Source organism: Nomascus leucogenys, chromosome 18 (genome assembly GCF_006542625.1).
Source record: "Nomascus leucogenys isolate Asia chromosome 18, Asia_NLE_v1, whole genome shotgun sequence".
Taxonomy (NCBI): Eukaryota; Metazoa; Chordata; class Mammalia; order Primates; family Hylobatidae; genus Nomascus; species Nomascus leucogenys.
Window position 1 is genome coordinate 83,191,971 of NC_044398.1, and position 24,669 is coordinate 83,216,639.

Here is a 24,669-nt window from a genome sequence, read left to right on the forward strand (position 1 = left end):
ATACCACATACCATTAGCAAAGGAAAAGATCAAAATTCAAATTACTGTTTCTTTTTTTTTTTTTTTTTTTTTTTGAGACGGAGTCTTGCTCTGTCGCCCAGGCTGGAATGCAGTGGCGCAATCTCGGCTCACTGCGAGCTCCGCCCCCTGGGTTCACGCCATTCTCCTGCCTCAGCCTCTCCGAGTAGCTGGGACTACAGGCGCCCGCCACTACGCCCGGCTTATTTTTTGTATTTTTAGTAGAGACGGGGTTTCACCGTGGTCTCGATCTCCTGACCTCGTGATCCGCCCGCCTCGGCCTCCCAAAGTGCTGGGATTACAAGCGTGAGCCACCGCGCCCGGCCTCAAATGACTGTTTCTACTGAATGAGTATCACTTTTGTACCATCATAAAATCAAAAGCCAAACCATCATAAGTCGAGGGCCATCTGTACATATGCAAAAAACATTTACAATATTCATTACAGGACTACTTTTAAAGTAGGATGACCGGACACAACCTAAGTGCCCAACAGTAGGGAAATATATGAATAAACTGTAATATGTAGGTAATAAAAATAATGTGTAGTATTTAAAACAAATGAATTATGGCTACCTAAATCAACATTGATAACTCTTTTAAAAATGCTCAGTAAAAATGTGGGCCAGTAGATGAACAAAGTGATGCCATGTATAAAAAGTTTAAAAACACACTAAACAAGGCTAGGCACAGTGGCTCACGCCTGTAATCCCAGCATTTTGGGAGGCCAAGGTAAGCAGATAACGAGGTTAGGAGTTCAAGACCAGCCTGACTAACATGGTGAAACCCCATCTCTACTAAAAATACAGAAGATTAGCTGGCCGTGGTGGCTACTCAGGAGGCTGAGGCGGGAGAATCACTTGAACCCAGGAGGAGGAGGTACAGCCACAGTGGAAAACAGTTTGGCAGTTCCTCAAAAAGTGAAACACAGAATTACCGTATGACCCAGCAATTTCATCCTCAGGTATACATTCAAAAGAAATGAAAGCAGAGACTCAAACAGGTATCTGTACACCAACGCTCACTGAAGCATTATTCACAATAGCCAAAAGATAGAAACAACCTAAGTGTCCATCAATAGATGAATGGCAAAACAAAATACTGTATATTCAAACAAAAGAATACTATCCAGCCATAAAAAGGAATGGAATTTTGATACTGTATATGCTACAACATGATGGACCTCAAAAATATTATGTTTAGTGAAGTAAGCTAGACACAGAAAAACAAATATTGTATGATTCCATTTAGATGAGGTAGCTAGCATGGGCAAATTCATAGGAACAGAAAGCAGAAAACAGGTTACCTACCAGAAGATAGGGGTAGGGGAAAAGGGGAGTTAATTGTTTAATGGGGAGAAAGTTGATGTTGCGGATGATTGAAAAGCTTTGGATACAGACGGTGGTGATGGGTACAAAATACTGTGCATAAGAGCCACTGAACTGTTCACCTACAAATAAGATATTATGTATAATTTTTTACAACAAAAAATGGTTTAAAAAATAAGAAAGCACACTAAGTAATATTTTATAATGTTTACAGACCTAAATATGAAACCATAAGTAGGAAAATAAACACTAACTTCAGGAGTGCAATTATCTCTGGGGAGGAAAGGAGAAAGGTATTAGGGAAGGGTTCAAAGAGAACATCAATTGTATCTTTTATTACAATCAATAAACACTGTATTTGGTTCTCTCCTTTTTTTTTTTTTTTTTTTTTTTTTTTGAGACGGAGTCTCGCTCTGTCGCCCAGGCTGGAGTGCAGTGGCGCGCTCTCGGCTCACTGCAAGCTCCGCCTCCCGGGTTCACGCCATTCTCCTGCCTCAGCCTCCCGAGTAGCTGGGACTACAGGTGCCCGCCAACACGCCCGGCTAATTTTTTGTATTTTTAGTAGAAACGGGGTTTCACCGTGTTAGCCAAGATGGTCTCGATCTCCTGACCTCGTGATCCGCCCACCTCGGCCTCCCAAAGTGCTGGAATTACAGGCTTGAGCCACCGCGCCCGGCCGGTTCTCTCTTAAACTAAAACAAATATGGCAAACTCTTCACATTTGTTCAATCTAGACTTGGTACAGAAGTTAGGACACTAGTCTATCATTTTTTTCCCTGTATATTTGAAGATATTTCTCATATGTTCAGGGTTTAGTTTCCAAAACTAAAAGGAAGGAAGAAGCTGGAGAAAACCAACACAACAAGCCACAAAACAAAACAAAAAGGCATGGCTAATAAACCAACTGTTGAGATAAAATAGAACACTGATAAATACTTCCAAAAGGAAAGAAAAAAGGAGAAAGAATAAATGGGACAAATAAAGAATAAATAGTAGGATGGGAGATGTAAACTAAATAATTTCAAAACTTACTTGCAAAAAATGCACATGGACTAAAGAAAATGAAAAGGCCATGAGAAAGAATTAACAATACACACATATAACAACGCATATCCAGGATACATAAAGAACTCGTAACTCGGCCGGGTGTGGTGGCTCACACCTGTAATCTCAGCACTTTGGGAGGCCGAGGTGGGTGGATCACGAGGTCAGGAAATCGAGACCATCCTGGCTAACCTGGTGAAACCCCGTCTCTACCAAAAATACAGAAAAATTAGCCGGGCATGGTGGCGGGCACCTGTAGTCCCAGCTACCCCGGAGGCTGAGGCAGGAGAATGGTGTGAACCCGGGAGGCGGAGCTTGCAGTGAGCCGAGTTTGCGCCACTGCACTCCAGAGCATGGGTGACAGAGCGAGACTCCGTCTCAAAAAAAAAAAAAAAAACAAAACAAACAAACAAAAAACCGGTACATGTTATTGTATATAAATTATAACTTAATAGATACTTGCCTTTTTTTTTTTTTTTTTTGAAACAGCATCTGGCTTTTTCCCTGAGTCTGGAGTGTAGTAGCTCACTGCAGCCTTGAACTCCTGTACTCAAGTGATCCTCCTGCCTCAGCCTCTTGAGTAACTGGGACTACAGGCGCACACCACTAGGCCTGGCTTTTTTTTTTTTTTTTTTCCTTGAGACAGAGTCTCGCTCTGTCACCCAGGTTGAAGTGCAGTGGCACAATTTCGGCTCACCACAAATTCCGCCTCCCAGGCTCAAGCAAAATCTGGTGACTCAGCCTTCTGAGTAGCTGGGATTATAGACATGTGCCACCATGCCCAACTAATTTTCGCATTTTTAATGGAGATGGAATTTCGCTTTGTTGGCCAGTCTGGCCTTGAACTCCTGGCCTCCAGTGATCTGCCCTCCTTGGCCTCCCAAAGTACTAAGGCTTTATGGGAAGATAGAAATTAGCTGATAATCATCTGTAAATCATTTGGTATTCAACTTATTTATCATTAGAATCACAGAAGAGAGTAGGTACTAAGGGATTCCACCTGCAGTGGATGTCTTTGCATCTCTCCTCAAATTCAGTAAAGCAGTAATTAGGGGGTAATGCATTTTAGGACTGTCCAAGGGCACACAATGCCCATCCCACTCTGATATATGGATTTAGAGAGAAAATATGATTCAAGATGGGCATCTAATTCTGTATTTGGTTCCTGTTTTCTGAATTGCTTTCGGTATTAAAGAAGGTGTGGAAGATTTGGAATAAAAATATATTTTCAGTGGAAATAAATGTCTACTGTTAGATTGAAATCAATAGTAAATTATACTTTATAAGAGTTTCTAGGTTAATTACTATCCAGCATTAAATCTTACTTCATTGAGTAGTTGTATACCTTTATACAAATGCAAAAACAAACCCACTAATGGTTTTAAATCACCGCCAAATGATATGTCCATAAAATGGAATACGGCATTGAAAATAAATGGAACTATATGAATCCATACGGATGAATCTCACAAATACAAAGATGAGTAAAGAAAGCAAACTGTAGAATTCATACAGTACATATTTATAGTTTTTAAATATATAAAGCAACCTATTGTTTGAGAATACACACATATGTATGACAAGTCTAAGAAATGTATGAGAAAAATAAAGCCAAGTTAGGTACAGTACTCATCCCAGGGAAGGGGAGTGAGTCTAATTGGGTAGAAGTACATAGAAGGCTTCGACCATATTGGCAACAGGCCATTTCTCATGGATGGTACATGCTGACATAGCACGGGTATTTGATATCTTATTTTTATTTCTTTTTATTTTTTTGAGGTAAGCTCTCAATTTGTCACCCAGGCTGAAGTGCAGTGGTGCAATCTCGGCTCACTGCAGCTTCGACCTCCTGGGCTCAAGCAATTCTCCCACTTCAGCCCCTCAAGTAACCGGGACTACAGGCACAAGCCACCACACCCAGCTAATTTTTTGTAATTTTTGTAGGCACGGGGTTTTACCATGTTGTCCAGGCTTGTCTCGAATTCCCGAGCTCAAGCGATCCGCCCACCTTGGGCTCCTAAAGTGCTAGGATTACAGGCGTGAGCCACCGTGCCCAGCCAATGCCTTACTTTTTAAACTACTTTTTTTTAAATTGAGGTGAGGTCTCACTATGTTGCCCAGACTGGTCTCAAACTCCTGGACTCAAGCAGTCCTCCCACCTCAGCTTTTGGAGTAACTGAGATAACAGGCATATGCCACCATTCCCAGCTTCTTTATTCCTTTTTGTATGTCTGAAATTTATTTTTTGTTAATTTTAAAAGCTACCATAAACAACCCCCCCAAAATGGTCAAAGGATCTGAACAGATTTCTCCAAAGAAGATATACAAATGACCATTAAGCATATGAAAAGATGTTCAACATCAAAGCAAAGCAAAACTATGAGATGCCCCTGCACATCCACTAGGATGCCTGTAATGAAATATACAGATAACAAATGTTGGTGAGGATGTGGAGGGCTGTAATAAAATACACAGATAATAACAAATGTTGGTGAGGATGAAGATGTGGAGAAATTGTAACCCTCATATAATATTGCTTATGGGAATGTAAAATGGAGCAATCACTTTAGAACAAGTTGTGGTACAGCCATACAATGGAATATTATTCAGTCATAAAAAGAAATGAAGTACTAATTTATGCTACAACGTAAATGAACCTTAAAAACATGCTAAGTGAAAGAAGCCAGACACAAAAAGCCACATGCTGTATGATTCCATTTATATGAAAAATGTCCAGAATGAGTAAATCTACAGAGACAGAAAACAGATTAGTGGTTGCTACAGGATGAAGGGGAAATGGATAGTAACTGTGAATTGGTACAGGGTTTCTTTTTGGAGTGATAAGAATGTTCTGGAACTGCTGGCTATGATTGAAAAACTATGAATATACTAAAAACCACTGAATTATACACTTTTAACAGGGCAAATATTATGGTATATGTTGTTTTTTTTGGTTTTGGATTTTTTTTTAGATGGAGTCCTGCTCTGTCACCCAGGCTGGAATGCAGTGGCATGATCTTGGCTCACTGCAACCTCCGCCTCCCAGATTCAAGCGATTCTCCTGCCTCAGCCTCCCGAGTAGCTGGGATCACAAGCACGCGCCACCACGCCCGGCTAATTATTTATTTTCAGTAAAGATGGAGTTTCATCATGTTGGCCAGGCTGGTCTTGAACTCCTGACCTCAGGTGATCCGGCCACCTCAGCCTCCCAAAGTGCTGGGATTACAAGTGTGAGCCACTGTGCCCGGCAATTGTATTGTATATGAATTACATTTAAAGTTTTTTAAGACTGCCAAACCCCCAGAAAACAAATACATAAGGGCACATTTGCCAAAGTAAGTTCTAGAGAGCCTAAGGTTCCAAATTTATGTGATACTGATATATACGCATTTACTATATTCTGAAGAAACAAGTCGGAAGTGACATAAAGACAAGTCTATCATTTTTTAACTTAGTCCATTTACCTGTGTACATGAGAGAAGACAGTGGATACCGCAAGCCAAGTGCATCTTCTGTAAAGGAATCAACAAAGTCCTCCAGCATGTGAAGCCCAAAATCTTTACCTCTGTACTTCTTTCTTAGAAACATTGTATCAAGAACTGGCAATTGGTAACTTTGGGTAAGAAAAGAGGCACATATGCTTCCTGCAGTAATAAGAACAGAAACCCAATAATTTCTCACATTAAAAAATATATATACATTTAGTGACATGAGTTAACAGCCTTTCTAAAAAAAAGTTTTTTTCCTCTATCAAAAAATGTTAAATATATAAATGTTATAATATAGTGTTTTTCAGGTACTATTAGACATTATAATGCATAATGTGATAATGAAAGGAGCTATGTATTTTATGTTTGCTAGTAGTATCATCAAATATAGGACAAATAGCTCAGTACCATATTCCAAAATACATACTTCACTATATGTATTATATACATACCATCACTGTCTATAGACTTACGCAACTTTAAAACTCATCAACTATTAAAATTTCAAATTTGAAGAGTATTTGAAGACTATCATTCCAACCTTAGTACCTGAATATCCTTTTTGTTCTTTGAGGATGTCTCTGATCTGTATTTTATTTCGTTTTTTAAACATTCATATTTTCCCTCTCCATTTTTCCTAATGAGTAGCATTTCATTTTTATCTACTTGATGATAGTAAAGAAGTGAATTAGTTCTCCAAATTTTTAAGGCCTATAAATTGGGGTGAATTGGAAACATCTGTCTTAGACACAGATATAATTTCCTGTAGATACAATGCTAAATACATTTTGTATGTTAAAAGTTAAACAGGAGAAAAAATTTGTAGTGTCTATATATCTCTCTCCTTATTATATACAGCTATGCTGATTTGTCTTTTAAGAACCCTGCTCTATATCTGGGTTTTGACCATTCCAATAGATGTATTAATTCCTTTAATATATCAAGGTAGTTTACAAGTTGAGGGAACATGGTGGTGTGTCATACTTCCTGTTAATTTTAGAATTCATAGTTATCAGTCATTATTCTATCATTTTTGCCTCAAATAAAATAATCTATTATTCTCAGATTATTCATATGATTTTGGATAACTCCAATAATGTAGTTCAAACAAGAAACAAAATGTCAAACATCTCACAAATTGTCTTACCAATCATATCATTTAACGAGTTGATCAATATAACAACTTTTTTCAGTTCAACCAAGTAATATGAACAATTTATGACTGAATTGGATTACTTACATAACTTTCTGGAACAATCTCCGAGACTACCAACTAATTTAAATTTAGAATAGGTAATGCATATGGTAATATACTTAGATATTTTTTTTTTTTTCTTTTTTCTTTTTTTTTTTTTGAGATGGAATTTCACTCTTGTTGCCCAGGCTGGAGGGCAATGGTGCGATTTCGGCTCACTGCAACCTCCACCTCCTGAGTTCAAGCAATTCTCCTGCCTCAGCCTCCCAAGTTGCTGGGATTACAGGCTCCCGCCACCACACCCGGCTAATTTTTGTATTTTTAGTAGAGACAGGGGTTTCACCATGTTGACTAGGCTGGTCTTGAACTCCTGACCTCAGGTGATCTGCCCCACCTCAGCCTCCCAAAGTGCTAGCGTGAGCCACTGCACCCAGTCAATATACTTAGATCTTAATTGCTGACATTCAGTTAGGCTATTTCTAAGGGTCTAGATTTTTTATACAAATCTAACAAGTAATCTTGTCAGAGGTGTTTGAACCAGCACAACTCCATATTAAATAGGAACTGGGTAAAATGAGGCTGAGACCTACTGGGTTGCATTCCCAGACAGTTAAGGCATTCTAAGTCACAGGATGAGACAGGAGTTTGGCACAAGATGCAGGTCATAAACACCCTGCTGATAAAACAGCTTGCAGTAAAGAAGCTGGCTAAAATCCACCAAAACCAAGATGGCAATGAGAGTGACCTCTGGTGGTCCTCACTGCTACACTCCCATTAGCACCATGACAGTTTACAAATGCCATGGCAACATTAGGAAGTTACCCAATATGGTCTGAAAAGGGGAGGTGTGAATAATCCACCCCTTGTTTAGCATATCATCAAGAAATAATCATAAAAATGGGCAACCAGCAGCCCTTGGGGCTGCTCTGTCTGTGAAGTAGCCATTCTTTTATTCCTTTACTTTCCTAATAAACTTGCTTTCACTTTATGGACTGACCCTGAATTCTTTCTTGTGCAAGACCCAAAAACCCTGCCTTGGACCCCTTTCCGGTAACAGTCTCATCAACAAGCTAACACAACCATTATGTTTTTAATGCCTTGAAATTGAGGGGTTTTCATAGTAACAATAGCAGTGATCATGAAATTAACAAACATTACTTTATAAGTAGTGGTAGTCAAGTTTGAAGTACAAAGCAAAAATGAATGAGAAGAGAAAGCACTGTCTAGTTCTAGTTCTCAATACAAAGTCTGAGGATCCTATGGTTGTTCATTACTCTGCGTGCTTCAGGCTCCGTACAAAAGAATACCACATAAATGCAAAGTTTCTCATAAATTGATTTTTTTTCTATTTTCACAGCAACATTCCTCCTAGTAGAGAGAAGGGAAATTCCAGCATCTCAGACTAGTGTTAAAATGGCCAGTTTATGGAACAAGCAGTGTGTTCACAACGTTTAAATTTCTTCTACTATTTACTTGCCACGTACATGTTCCTTTCAGAAAATCATGCTGGTTCTCTTCCTTCACCTACACTTTACATATTAATACTTCTGCTCTCCAGGGTCTGACTCATACAAATGCAATCAAATAAAGAGCAGAAAAACTTTCCATATTATCAGGGACTTTTAAGATCCACCAAAAGCTGTGGATTTACCTAGTAAAGCAAAAACTATAACCTGCTGTCTTAGGTAAAGTTTTCATTAAATTTACTAGCTCAGATTACATTTAAGCTAGCATTGCACATGTTTGATTGTTTATATTCCTCAAAATTCCATATTTAGCCTTCTCTTTTCTATGTGCTCTGAGTATTGTTATTCACCCCCCAAGACTTCTGCCATTTATCCAAATGCTGATGACTACTAATGTCTATCTTTAACCTCAGTAAAGCATGAGACTTCAAAATCAAGAATGAAAGAGCTCATCTGAATGTAAATAAAACAAAAGCTACTTGATCATCTCAATAGCTGGAGAAAAAGCATTTGACAAAACCCAACCTTTCATGATAAAAATACTCAACTTCCTCAACCTAACACAGGGCATCTACAAAAAAACCACAGTTAACATGATAATGGTGAACCACCGGATATTTCCTCCTAAGATCAGGAAAAAGACAAGGATATTTACTCTCACCACTTGCATTCAACATTGTACTAGAGGATCTAGCTAGAATAATTAGGCAAGAAAAAGAAAGAAAAGGCATTCAAGATCAGGAAGCTAAACGCAAAACAGTCTCTGTTTGCAGGTAACACGATCTTATATACAGAAAATCCTAAGGAATCCACTTAAAAAACAAAACTATTAAAACTAATAAGGTCAGCAAGGTTGCAGGATATAAGATCAATATATAAAAATCATTTGTATTTCTATATATTAGCAATGAACAATCCAAAAAATGGAATTAAGAAAACAATTCATTCATAATAGCATCAAAAAGACAATAAATTTAACAAAAGATATACAAAACTTGTACAATAGCGATTACAAACATTGTTAAGAGAAATTAGAGAACACCTAAAATAGGCCGGGCACGGTGGCTCACGCTTGTAATCCCAGCACTTTGGGAGGCTGAGGTGGGCGGATCACGAGGTCAGGAGATCGAGACCACGGTGAAATCCCGTCTCTACTAAAAATACAAAAAATTAGCCGGGCGTGGTGGCGGGCGCCTGTAGTCCCAGCTACTTGGAGGCTGAGGCAGGAGAATGGCGTGAACCCCGGAGGTGGAGCTTGCAGTGAGGCGAGATTGAGCCACTGCACTCCAGCCTGGGCGACAGAGTGAGACTCCGTCTCAAAAAAAAAAAAAAAAAAAAAAAAAAAGAGAACACCTAAAATAAGTGGAAAGACATCTCATGTTCATGGATCTAAAAATTTAATATGCTAAGATGTCAATATTTCCCAATACAACCTACAGACTCAAAATCCTAGCGAACTGTCTTGCAAAAGTTGTCAAGTTCATCCCAAACACATATGAAAATAAGGAGCCCAAATAGCCAAAATAATCTTGACAAAGAAATTGTCAAGACTGATTCACACTTCCAAATTTCAACTTACTACAAAGCTAGAGTAATCAGGACAGTATGTTACTGGCATGGGAACACATACACAGATCAAAGAAATAGAACTGAGGGTCCAGAAATAAACTCTCGTATTTATGGTCAATTCATTTTCAACAGGGTGCCAAGACAATTCTATGGGGGAAAATTACATATTTAACAAATGATGCTAGTACAACTAGATATCCAAATGCAAAATAATGACGTCAGGCACCTTCCTTGAATCATGTACAAATTTTAACTGCAAATGGATTCTAAACCTAAATATAAGATCTAAAACTACTCAAATTCTTAGAAGAAAACATAGGTGTAAGCCTTTGTCACCTTGGGTTAGGCAGAGCCTTCTTAGATATAACACCAAAAGCACAAGTGACAAAAGAAAAAGTAGATAAATTAGACCTCATCAAAATTAAGAACTTCTGGGCTTCAAAGAACACCATCAAGAAAGTAAGACAACTCACAGAATGGGAGAAAACATTTCCAAAGTATTTATCTGACAAGGGTCTTGTATCTAACACATGTGAAGGGCTCTTACAACTCAAAAAGAAAAAGACAACCCAGACTGAAACTAGATTGGTGGTTTCAAGGGACTGTGGGGTAAAGGAAATGGGAAGTGATTGCCAATTAGTACAGGGATTCTTTCTGAGGTGATGAAAATGTTCAGGAATTAGATAGTGGTGATAGCTGTAGAAATATATGAATATGCTAAAAGTTACTGAATTCTACACTGTAAAAAAGTTAATTCTATGGTCTATGAATTATAACTGGAGGAATCTCAAAATGTGCTGAAAGAACCCAGACCCCGCCCCTCCACCCAACTGCCAAAAAGAGTATATATACTGTATGTCCTTATTTATATAAAATCCTAGAAAAAGCAAACTCATCTACACTAATAGGCAGCAAAGTGTTTCCTCGGGAACAAACGGGAGGGAGGAATCGATTACAAAAGGGCAAAGACAAGATTACAGATATGTTTATTATCTTGGTTGTGGTGACGGTTTCACAGCTGTGTGTATATATATATATATATATATATATATATATATATATGTCAAAGCACAATTTTAAACTTTAAATATGGGCAGGTTTTCGTATGTCAGTTATACCACAATAAGGCTGGGAAAAATGTTTTTAAAACAACCCAATTAAAAATGACAAACAATGGCTAGGCGCGGAGGCTCACGCCTGTAATCTGAACACTTTGGGAGGCCAAGGTGGGCGGATCACCTGTGGTCAGGAGTTCAAGACCAGCCTGGCCAACATGGCAAAACCCCGTCTCCACTAAAAATACAAAAATTAGCTGGGCATGGTGGCGCGCACCTATAACCCCAGCTACTCAAGAGGCTGAGGCAAGAGAATCACTTGAACCCAGGAGGCAGAGGTTGCAGTGAGCTGAGATTGCGCCACTGCACTCCAGCCTGGGTGACAGAGCAAGACTCGTCTCAAAGAAAAAAAAAAAAAGGCAAATTATTTGAAATATTTCTGTTCAAAGAAGATATACAAATGGCCAATAAGCACGCGAAAAGATGCTCAACATTCTTAGCCACTAGGAAAATGCAAATCAAAATTACAATGGCACGGCTACGTCACATCTGCTAGGTGAACTATAATCAACATGACGAATAGCAAGTGTTGGCTAAGATGTGGAGAAACTGCAACCCTCACACACTGCTGGTGGGAATGTAGTAACATGGTACAGTCTCTATGGAAGACAGTTTGGCAGTTTCTCAAAAGGCGAAACAGAGTTACCATATGACCCAGCAATTCCACAACTACATACACACTCTAGGAGACTTGAAGACATGTCCAAACAACAACTTGTATACAATTGTTCATATCAGCATTATTCAAAATAGCAACAATGACAAAAAACAAACAACCCCAAACTGTTATTCATCAACTGATAACAAAACTGGTATATCTATACAAGGTAACACTATTTGGTCATAAAAAGGAATGAAGTGCTGATACATGCTACAATATGAATAAAACTTAAAAATGTTATGCTAAACAAAAGATGCCAGACACAAAAAGTCACATATTATTTATATAAAATAGATTAGTGGTTGTTGAGGGCTGGGGCCTAGGAGTGAGGAGGAAATGGGGAGAGACTGCTAATGAACAGAGTTTCTTTAGTGGAGGGATGAAAATTATCTAAAATTAGCTGTGGTAACAGTTTCATAATTCTGTGTATGTATTTTTAAAAACTGAATTGTATCCTTTTTTTTTTTTTTTTTTTTTTTTTTGAGGCAGAGTCTCATTCTGTTGCCCAGGCTGGAGTACACTGGGCCGTCTTGGCTCAATGCAACCTCCGCCTCCTGGGTTCAAGCAATTCTCATGCCTCAGCCGCCCTAGTAGCTGGGATTACGGGTGTGCAGCACCATGCACAGCTATTTTTTTGTATTTTTAGTAGAGATGGAGTTTCACTGTGTTGGCCAGGCTGGCCTCAAAAACTCCTGACCTCAGGTGATCCACCCACCTCATCCTCTCAAAGTGCTGGGATTACAGGCATTAGCCACCGCACCCAGCCTGAAGTGTACACTTTAAATGGGTGAACTGTATGGTATATGAATATCTCAGTCAGTTGTTAAAAATGTAAAAACAAAATATCAACTTACAAGTGACTCCAATAAACCATTTATAATCAGATTTTGCAGACAGCCCCAAAACCTACTCCACCTAGTTTAGCAATTTTTTAGTAAACCGCACCCCCACTCGCCCACTCTAGGAACTCATCTTTGACTCTTCCTTCACAGCCCACATACAATCCATCAGAAATCCTGCAGCAATAACTTCATAACTAATCTCAAACATGATCACTTCTTACAACCTCTACCCCATCTCCCTTGTCTAAGCTACCGTCACCTCTCACCAGGGCTTCTACAACAGCCTCTTAGCTAGCTGAACTCAACCCTGCCATCTCTGCAGCACCCAGAACCCCTGCTCCCACAGAGCAGCCAGAGTTGCCTTTTTAAAAGACAAACCAGATGTTACTCCTATACCCAAAACCCTTCAACAGTTTCCCATCACCTCCAGAATAAAATTCAAATTCTTTCTTTGGCCTAAAAAACCTTTCAGGATACAGTCCCTGCCTCTCTCCTAACCCATATCAATCACTATACTCTGGCCACACTGCTCTTACTATTTCTGAAATACCCCAAACTTGTTTCTGCCTCAGGGCTTCTGCATTTTCAGCTCTTTGCCTGAAAATTTCTTCTCTTGATCTCATTATTCCATCACTTCATTCAGACTTCCCCTAACTATTCCATTTAAAATAGTACCTGCTGTCCCACACGTTCTATTCTTTCAATTTACTTTGGTTGTCTTCACAGCATCTGACAGCATATCATCAACTTGTCCATTCATTGCTATGTCTCCCCCTAAAATCTAAGTTCTCAGAGGACAGAGCTTACAAAATATCTATGACTATCTCTCAATTTCTTCCTCTTGCTCTTTCTCACACTTCCCCCGCCTCCCTTTCCCTATCTATATGGCACTTAAGATCAACTTTTTAATAAATGAATAAATTTCAGTGACACCATTCAGGGTCTATGTATTGAATTCAAGAACAGATATTCTGCCACAACTGAGTAGCTGCTGCTTCTCATAGAATTATCGTTCGTTCTTTGTCCACCCAGGTATATGCATTCTCTCCCCTTAAAACTTAACAACTCATGAAGCCATCAGTGTGTGACTGTCTCCATTGAAGACATACATAAAGTGAATTTCAGATTCAGATTATCAGATTCAGATTATTCAGAAATTCAGATTGTCCTCAGATGAGCGACCCTGTCATATACCACTAGGTATTCTCATTACAGTCTTCATGCTCTATAAATTAGTTAAGGCAATGCTAGCTGCCGTAACAAACCAAACCTGGAATGTTTAACATAATAAAAGTTCCTTTTTTGCTCAAATTAACAGTTACACGCTCCTGGGAAGTGGATGGTTTCCTCCTCACAATCATGCAGGAACTGTTTCAGTTACCTACTGCTGCCTAAAAACCAGCCCAAAACATATTGGCTTAGAACTAAAATTTATTTCCTGTTTATCACAACTTTCATACGGCATCAGCTAGGGCACTGGGATGGCAGAAGATCCAACGGCCTCACTCCCACAGTGGGACAGTCTGTACTGGCTGCAGGTGGAAGAACAGTTGGGCTTGTCAGCCAGAGCCTCAGTTCTCTTCAATGGAGCTGCTGGGGTCTCTTCACGAACTCAGAGTAGTCTCTAGGTCGTTGTATTTCTTACATGGTGACTAGCTTCTAACAGTGCCAAAGTGGAACCTGCCAGCCTTCTTAAGGCTGAGCACAGTGTTATGCATTCTCCTGGTTAAAGCAAGTTATAGGGCCAGCCCAGATTCAAACAGCCTACACAAGGATGTAAATACTGGGAAGTGTGGTCCACCAGGGCCACCAAGTTCCTTTTATCCTGTGGCTTCCTCATCCCTTACATCTGCAAAGTCCTCTGTATAGATGAGGAAAAGGAATGCATCTTAACCACCTTGACGCAAAGTCACATGCATCATCTTTTTCATTATTTTGTAGAGAACTAGTCACACAGCCCCTTGTAGTTGTAACAGTGACTGGAAAATAGAATCCCTGACTGGGCAGCTCTGGCCATTGACTAGAATATAGAAAATGAACCACAAATATTTTATGGACAGCTAGCAGCCTCAGCTAACTTTCCTCTTATCTCTCAGCAGATCAACATTTCCTTGTTAACTCTCAGGTCATCAGTGGTCACATGTCAGGAGAGACTACCTTTTGCCAGGATACTCCCTCCAGTTATGTTTGGTTACTTTAGGCTGTTTTCAGTGTCATTTCCTCATACCAATATTCACAAATACACTCACTCTATACAACAGTTTTGATTGATCTCATCCACGCTGTAAAATTACCTTAAGTATTCTGGAGCCCACATAAATATCCATACCTCTTCCATGTGCTCCAGCTTACATTTCTAACTATGTTATGTCTACTTATATATGCCTTAGGGACACATATGCCTATGTCAAAATTGAACTAAAGTATTATCAAACTACTACTCTTCTTCTAGTCCCAATCTTAATTAACAGCCTCCCACCAACACCTAAGCACCCAAGCCAAAGCCATTCAGATTCATCACTAGTTCCTCCACTCCCTCCCTACACACTATGGAGTTACCACACTCTGTCCACCTGAAACTCTCCCTCAGATGTTCCCTTCTCCACTCCTACTGGTGCTTTCCTAGTTCTGGTCCTTCATTCACCTGAACTACTAAAACAGCTCTTTTAATTGACTTCCCTGACTTTAAAATACAATTTTCCAAGTGCTCCAAATAGTATGTCCCAAAATATTTAATCATGTTACTTCTACATAAAATTATTTGATAGCTTCCTGGCCAATAAAATGCCACACTTCTTAGTAGGACACTTAAGATCCCTTGCAATGGGACCTCCATCTTCACTTCTCCTACTTGTTAGTCCCACCAGGATGTAGTTCCAAATATGCCCTAAACTTTCATGACTCTGTGCCTTCTGCATATATTTATATTCCATTCACATGTTTACCAAGAATGTTCTTTCCCTTCCCCCTTCTCTTACTGACAACCTACTTACCCTTCAAAGCTACTTTTAAATATCACTTTCCCAGTCACACCTTCCTCCAGGCAAAATTAACTACACTTTCAAAGACTGCTATTGTTGATACCTCAAATATATTACTTATGAAACTAAATTATGATTATCTAATAATATAGCTTATTGACTATGATGTTGTGGGTTTTATTGTCACATCCACTAGATTTTTGGTGCTTTGAGAGCTGAACCCACGACGAATCATCTTTGTGTTTCCACTAAAGTCAACTCTATCTCTCGAATAAACAGAACCTTATTGGCAAGCATGTGGTTTTTCAGATAGCTAGAACTTCACCTAAACAAAGCAGCCATCTCGTTTCCCAATTATACATTTCAGGTAGCCACAGAGTAGTACAGGACTCTCACACACCTTTGCACACTTCCCAAAGACAAGAATCACACCTAGACAGACTCAAGTCCTTAAAATATAATCTCACTCTCCCAACAAAAAATTCAGCTGGGTTTCACTTTTAGCTATACTATCAATCCTTATAATTTTACATCACAATGTTTATTATTCCTTAAAATAACCTTAAAAGGCCCAGAAATCTGATTTTTAGTGAACAGGAAGTGAGTAATCTGTCCAAAAATGTAGGGAAGATCATGGATATAGCCCCTAGTAAAAGGTCTGGAAGCCACAAGGAAAGCTGACTAGTAAATGTGGACAGGAAAAAATGCTTCCATTACAAATCATCTCAAATGAAGATTACAAAAACCAGAAATACACTTCCTAGTATTGGTCATAAATCCCTTCAGTAGTGAGCTAAACTGACTTATAGTAGTTGTTGACTAGATTGTTCTTCCCCAAAATATTAAGTCTTCAAATTGGATCACGGCAATTGACAGTTGAAGCCAAATAACAATGAGTACTTCAAAAATGGCGCCTAATGATAGTGACCTCAACTGTGTTTTTTCTCTGAGCTTACCTACACTAAAATACGGTATGCGATTTACACAAATTTGCATCTTTATATACTTCTTGATATAGGCCAAAAGTCACAAAACTTCCACTGAATTAACCAGTGATTTGTTTTGTATTATTTTAGTAACTGTATGAGACTTTTTCATTAATTTTCTAGTTAGCATAGCCCTTTAACAGATAGTCCTGATTATTCCAGGCCGAGAAGGATTTATAAAGTTCAGCTAGTTTTGTGGTAGACAGTGATTACACTTTGGACATGGCCTCATTTTTTTAAATGTATACTTCCTGTTTTTAATCAAAGTTATCCATAACATTGTTTAGAATACAATAGTCATATAAGACTTAAGAAAAAAAAAAAGCAGCTCTGTGACCACTTTTCTGATACATACACACACACACACACACACACACACTTTCTACACCCCAAAAGCAACCATTTTGAAGTCATTTAGCTGATATTTTTGGTATTTACTTCTACTTCTCTAAGTAACTTACTATACCTCTCTATTTCTATTTCTTGGTTTTTCCATTTTAGGCCAGATAGCTAGAACTTGGAAGGTGAGAATTTAGCTCTTAGATACATTCACACACCCCAATCTCAACTCCAACATAAACACACTTCCCATACAAAAAAGCCCAACACCCCTAAATAGTAATTTGTAATTTGTTAGATCAATTTTCAGTATTTACATTATGACTATATAAATGCTTTCGACAACTGAGCCATATAGTATACCATGAATGTTTATTTTTATCTTTATTCTTGCACTTTATTTCCCTTAATACTATTTATTACTATCTCTCTTATCCTCCAAAGTCTCCAGTAACTGTGTAAATCTTATCCCAATAAGTTCAAACACATCAGGTATTCCATTAACTCTACCTTCTTAAATCAATGTCCCAGAGCTTTGTGATCTGCTCCAATCTAGATCAGTCCATCTTTAGAAAAAGAAATGTCCAAAAGATCATTCTGCAATGATGGAAAAGTTCTGTATCTACTCTGTCCAATGGAGTAGCCACTAGTCACATGTGGCCATTGAGCTCTTAAAATGTGGCTAGCATGACTGAGAAACTGAATTTTAAAATTTAACTTAAACGGCCACATAAAGCTAGTGGTTTTAACAAAGAGCAGCTCCACAACTGACATAGATGTGATGTTGGATCTCCTTTCTTTTCTCGCTTAGTTTCCTGATCCCATCTTTCCTTCTTGATTTTATCTTAGGAGAGCACAAACTCTACTCACTTCCAGAAAAGGGGTATATAAAAGATAAATTAAGACTGACAATCTAGAAATTTCCTTCTTTTACTCTCACTCTTTATTAATTTGATGGGGCACAGAATACATTGGAAATCGCTTTACCCTTGGTATCTTAAAGGCATTATTCCACTTCTAGTATTCATGTTGCTGTTGAGAACTCTAGTAACGTTTTGATTCTTGATCTTTTGTCTAAATCATTCTCTCACTTTATGGAGGCTTTCAAAATCTTTTCTCTATTCCAGATGCTCTGAAATTTCACAATAATCTTGGTATGAGTGTATCTTAATTCATTGTGATGGATGCTCAATAGGCCCTTTTAATCTGGAAATGTGTGTTCTACAGTTCTGAGAAATGTTCATGAATTATTTTATTGGTGATTTTTTCTCCTCCAATTTGTTCTCTCCTCCTGAAACATGTATTATTTAAATAATCCCTCTAATTTTATCATCTCTTCCTATTTACCATCATTTAGGTTTGTTTTTTGTTGTTTCTGCACTCCTTTCTGATCAGCCTCCTCAACTCTATCTTCCTTGTATTGGATTTTCTTTAGTTTCTAAGAGCTCTATGAACATTCTTGTTCTTATATGATTAACTTTTCCAAAAATTTTAAGGGCCACATTTTTTGCATTGTCTTCTCCTCCAGATCTCTTTTATTCTCTTTTGCTTTAATCACCATTTTTCACATCAGTGGCCTTCCTTACCTATGACTATCTGTTCATAATTAAGAATGAGATATTAAAAAGCTAATTAGAAGCTCTGTGTGTACAGTGGGGCTTGCTGGCAATGGACCTCACAGCAGGATGATATGGCTGGAGCCTTTCCTAGGGGAACCATTTATACTGGTATTTTTAGTTTCTTTTTTCTTTTGGCCTAGTCAAACTCCTCAAAAGAGACATTTTTGCTCATGTAGCCATTAAAATAATTTTGAAATACCATATATTCACACATCCTTGTGATATCTCAAAATTTTCATCTAAGTCTCAATCAGTAATTACAGAAGATGTGATTTCTGACATATTGTTGATTTAAAAAACTATTTTAAAAATAATTGTAGACTCACAGAAAAATTGCAAAAACATTACAAAGAGCTCCCATATACCCTTCACCCTAACGTTAACATCCTACGGAGCCAGAATACTATTATCAAAACCAGGAAATTAACACTGCTATAATACTGTTAGCTAAACTACAGACTTTATTCAAATTTCACACATTATTCCACTAATGTTCTTTTCTGTTTCAGAATCCAATCCAGAATTCCTTCCTGCATTTAGTTTAATATCTCCCTAAACTCTGGTCTTTGATAATTCCTCCATCTCCCCTTGTCACTCATAACCTTGACACTATGGGAGACTGTCAGTTACTTTATAGAATAACTCTCCTAATTTGGCTTTGTCTGATGTTTTCTCATGAATGAACTGAGATCATAAATTTTGGGCAAAAATGCTACAGAATGACACTGTGTCCTTCTCAGTACATCATATATCATGGGGTACATGATGTTGATATGTCTTATTACTAGTGATGTTAACCATAATCTATTGGTTAACACGGTACCTGCCAGGTTTCTCTGTGTAAATTTACCATTTTTCCCTTTGCAGTTAATAAATAACATTGACTTAAAGAAAAACAAAACGATTACATCCTTCCTTTATATGTATCAAATGGACTCTAGAAACTACAATCAATGTGATAACTGCTACCATCCATTGAACAAACTATTCCTTAACACAGTTTTACACTGTTCCTTCTTCTTGCACTAATATTTCTATGGTATTTATTCCACAGAATGTTATCCTGATGTAATATTTTTATGCATGGAAGTTTATTGATTATCCAATCATTTTTGTCTACAAGAATATATCTGTATATAAATATAAATTCTAAAAATATCTTGTGATCCTAATGTTCTAAGTATTGATCCAAAAGAAATTTGGAATTATAATTATTATATTAATATATAACAAATCAAAACACAAATACATCAGGAAAACTAATTACTAAGTGAAAAAAACCAAAATATTATTTTAAATACACCTGTTAATGAAACAGATGGAGCTTATCTTTTTTTTTTTTTTTTTTTCTGAGATGGAGTCTCACTCTGTCACCCAGGCTGGAGTGCAATGGAGAAATCTTGGTTCACTGCAACCTCCACCTCCCGGGTTCAAGCGATTCTCCCACCTCAGCCTCCTGAGTAGCTGGAATTACAGGCACCCACCATCATGCCTGGCTAATTTTTGTATTTTTTTTTGTAGAGACGGAGTTTCACCATGTTGTCTAGGCTCATCTTGAACTCCTGACCTCGGGTGATCTGCCCGCCTTGGCCTCCCAAAGTGCTGGAATTACAGATGTGAGCCACCACTCCTGGCCTGGAGTGTATCATTTTTTAATTGGTTTATGAGTTCATGAATTACTTACTACCAGAATGAGACAGAGTTCATTAATCCTATTCCTATTTTTTTATTTTTATAGATATAAGTGCTAAGAACCTTGTTCAAATAAGAAGGAACCAGAAAACCCTTCGTTATAGCAATGTAAGTGTCCTTAGTTATGTGCCACATATCACACAGTGATCTATTATAAAAAAAATTATCTTTAATAATCTGGCATTATTAAACACAACTCAATTAAATCCTCTTTCATTTTTGTTGAAAACAAAGAAATAGAAACCACCTGACTTACAAAAGAATATCATCTAATTATATCCAGTCACTTTTACACTACTACAAAACTATTTAGAGCACTCTCCCTGCCTTCTTTTTTCTTCTTTTAAAGTGGGACTTCCAGACCTTTTTACAACTCCAGGTTAGCAAGATAAAGGTTAGATGAAAGATATACCTTCATTTTGTAAAATGGGAGAAGGAAGATAATTTATTCCCTAACACAAATGTTGCCACCATACCTGAAAGTCTTCATGTGCCCCCAGGAGCATGTCTTTTCCCAGAGCAAGGCTGGGGCAACTGTCCAGCCGTGCTGCATTAGGGAAGGAACTTTCAGCCAATCCTTTTCTAAAGCTCCACCTCCCAGAAGTAGCTAGTGTTATAATGACTGAACCTTTTGAAGGTCCTAAAATATAAATGTGGTGCTTCCTGCCTTGGGCAATGGCATCTTAGGATTCAGTTACCACATAATCTACCCTTTTCCCAGATTATAAAGTTTTATTGCTGTTACACTCCCCTGTTATTCACTTCGTCATGTGGGATTTATGCTGTTTAAAAATGTCTTTGGTGTCATTCTGGTGGTGTTGCAAGGCAGTAGAGGCTGAGGCACGTGTTCAACCCACCCTCTTTAACCAAAGCATTAGCACTATAGCCATACCCTGCCTACCACTAGCAATGTAAACTCCTCAACATACCATCCAAATTTTCACTATAAAATTCTGAGAAAAGTTTGCAAGCGTACATGTATGACTTATACAGATTTAGAATACAAACTTCCATGCCTGAGGTCAATGAATTCTGAATGGTGTCCTGAATAAACTAAAAATATTACATAACACTTAGTATAGCAATTATTGTAAAACTCAATATAGCACAATTTTTTCTTCTTTTACGCTGTCTTCTGTGTCATAAAAAGGCTTTCTCTGCAGTTTTCATCCTTTTATAAACTATTTTTGCAGCTAAGTTTTTGTTACACATGAAGTACTTATACGGAAAGACTATAAAATATCTGATTTTGCAACCATGAACATTTTCTATTATCTTTCATCAAGTGCTTTCCTTTAAGTCTTTAGTGCCATGCCATAAGACGAAGGTATTTGTGGATTTAGCATCTATGGTTTCTTGTGAATGCAAGGCACCACGCAGGTCCAAGATAGGCAATAATTTGTCATTTTCCTATGACACAGATCTAATCTCTATTTGTGGCTAAGCCCGTGTTTTATGAATTAAGTTATATAAACACAGGTACAAAGAAAAGTAATAGCAAGATTTCCTTCCTTAAATAGAAAACTAAAATACTTGAGAGGCTGAGGCAGGTGGATCAACTGAACCTAGGAGGTTGAGGTTGTAGTGAGCCATGATTGTGCACTCCAGCCTGGGCAACAGAGCAAGACACTGGCTCAAAAAAATAATTAAATGACCCTCTAAAAGAAGCCCAGCAGGTGTGGTGACTCACGCCTATAATCCCAGCACTTTGGGAGCCCAAGGCAGGCGGATCATCTGAGGTCAGGAGATCGAGACCAGCTTGACCAACATGGTGAAACCCCATCTCTATGAAAAATACAAAATCAGCCGGGTGTAATGGCACATGCCTGTAACCCCAGCTACTCAGAAGGCTGAGGCAAGAGAATCGCTTGAACCCAGGAGGCAGAGGTTGAAGTTAGCCGAGATCGCACCACTGTACTCCAGCCAGCCTGGTGACAGAGTGAGATTCCATCTCAAAAAAAAAAGAAATATGGAGAATAAAATACAGATCACTTAATGATTTATTCCCTAAGGTGGTAGCATTTTGAATGTTCTACCAGAAGTAATTACTGTATCAACTTTGTTAATCTAATGGTCATTAGGAAAAAGTAAACAGCACAATATTAGAAAAATTAAATAATTCAATTTACCTAGATAAGAATCCCCCTCACAGAACAACATAAAAAGAGAGGAAAGAGAAGCCCTTGATGATGGGGAACTTGCAACTTGACTTTAAGATTACAGATTACTAAAAAACTACCTATAATATAAGAAAAGAGAGAAGTAAACTACAACTCTTCAATGTCTAACATGATGTGCTCAATAAATACCTTTTATTACTAGTCATGATCTGTTGCTACAAGTCTAAAAAACTGACAAGGATAATGAAAACCAAACTTGATAAGTAGAGGGACTGTTAACTATGGATCCTGTGAAGATGTGCTCTAATCCCACTAAGCAATAATGACAACTACAGAAAAAAATACTAACTATCCCAGTGGATTGTGGGGAAGGTGCCAATAGACAGAGGAGATTATGAGAAATACAATGCAACAGGTGTTTATTATTAGGAACTATCATTAAATAATTCCTAGCCTTAGAAATGTTATTCAAAAAAACTGCATATATCCCAGTTCACTATAGACCATGTACCTGTCACCATGACCATATATCACATATCTATTTTTTTTTTAACAGGGAATACATAATTTTTAGAGTCTGTATGTAAGGAATAACAACAAGATAATGCCCAAACTTGAAACTATAATGTCTGAAAATTAACCTACTAAGAATAAATCATAAAAGCATTTGACCCAAAATATTAATATATAAATGAGTAGCTGAAGAGTTTTGCATTTTCATAATTTTGCCTATTTAGAAATAATCTTTATTCCTGTATAGCATAATGTCACAGGGTCATACATGGGGCTTTGATGACAAAACACTACCTGCATTTACTCTTATTGAACCTTCTCTTCTCAAGACTCCAAGAAATAAATCTTCCTTTACTACCTATCATAGTCTTTCAACTTAACTACCTTTCTCTTAAATTCAACTTTTGTTTTGAAAGCCAGCCCTGAGACCAAGGATTTCTGCCCACAGATAGTCCCCACTTCTAAGCACAGAATTCAGAAAACTTTAGAGCCAAAAGAAGTCTCAATGATCATCTGTGGTCAAGCCTAATTCCCTTATTTAAAGGAGAAAAGTAAAAGCCAAAAAAGACTGCTACACAACTTATAAGTTAATGGCAACACTATAACAAAACCCAAAATCTCTTTGATACTAATATTTGATTTTGTCTTAAGATAATTTCTGCGTTGTACAGTAGACTAAATAGCGAAGTTTCTAAAGAATAGATTGACTTGTCTGAAAAAGCTGTCCCAATTATTTCATTAATAATTTCTTCAAACTCAAACTTATCAGCAGTCTTGTGGTATGCAAAAGAAAAAGAATAGAGAGTAACTAAGGTACAGATTGAATAACCCTTACCCAAAATGCTGAGAACCAGAAGTGACTGGATTTCAGATTTTGGGGGGAATTTTGGAATATCTGCATTTTCCTTACTTGTTGGGCAACCCTAATCCAAACATCCAAAATCTGAAATGCCCCAACAAGCATTTCCTTTGAGGGTCTTGTTGGCGCTCAAAATGTTTCAAAATTTGGAGCATTTTGGATTTCAAATTTTCAGATTAGAGATACTCAATCTGTGTATTTTCAAATTTCTTATGAATCCTTTCACTGTCCTCGACTTGTGAGGAGTGTGGTGTATGTTAAGTTATAAATCATTTTGCTTCTTTGTTCTGCTTCCTCCCTAGAGCTTAAGCACAGATTTGAACCAGTCATCATAACCAAAAACATTGAGATACGGACAGATCTCAAGAATTAACCATGACTTGAAAGCAGCGACAATATCTTCAGTCTCACTCTATGTTCTTTTTCAAAAATATTTGATGAAAGAATCAATTACATTAAGTAAACAACTGTTGGTCAAAGAAGTAAAAACTTATTTTACCAATAAATTAAGATAAATTCAGGAATCACAAGCAACTATTTTCTGAAGCTTTCCTTCAACTGCAAAATAAACACTAATTTAAAATTTTTTTTTACTTCATTTGAAAGACTAGGTTTGAAACATTTGGTGCTTTTGGAGAATTGTTTGAAAATATAAAACATCATATAAATAATGAGAAAAAATGAAATATACCTTAAAAGAATGAGCTCACTACATTAAAATAACAGTAGAAAAAACAACAAAAAAAAACACAAATATCTTTATAAGAAAACTATCTCCCTAACCCAAAAAACAAACAAACTGTTAAGTCTCTCACAGTGATCTATTTCAGGCAA

General features: G+C 37.6%; 1 protein-coding gene across 2 annotated transcripts in view; it reads right to left on the bottom strand.

The window, feature by feature from the left end:
* Positions 1–24,669, bottom strand: part of FAM169A (family with sequence similarity 169 member A) — an 89,192-nt gene that overhangs the window by 30,281 nt on the left and 34,242 nt on the right. For both annotated transcript variants that reach the window (XM_030798552.1, XM_030798553.1), the window contains exon 6: positions 5,855–6,034. In XM_030798552.1, the coding sequence (XP_030654412.1) occupies positions 5,855–6,034 (180 nt within the window). The remainder of the gene's footprint in view (positions 1–5,854; positions 6,035–24,669) is intronic.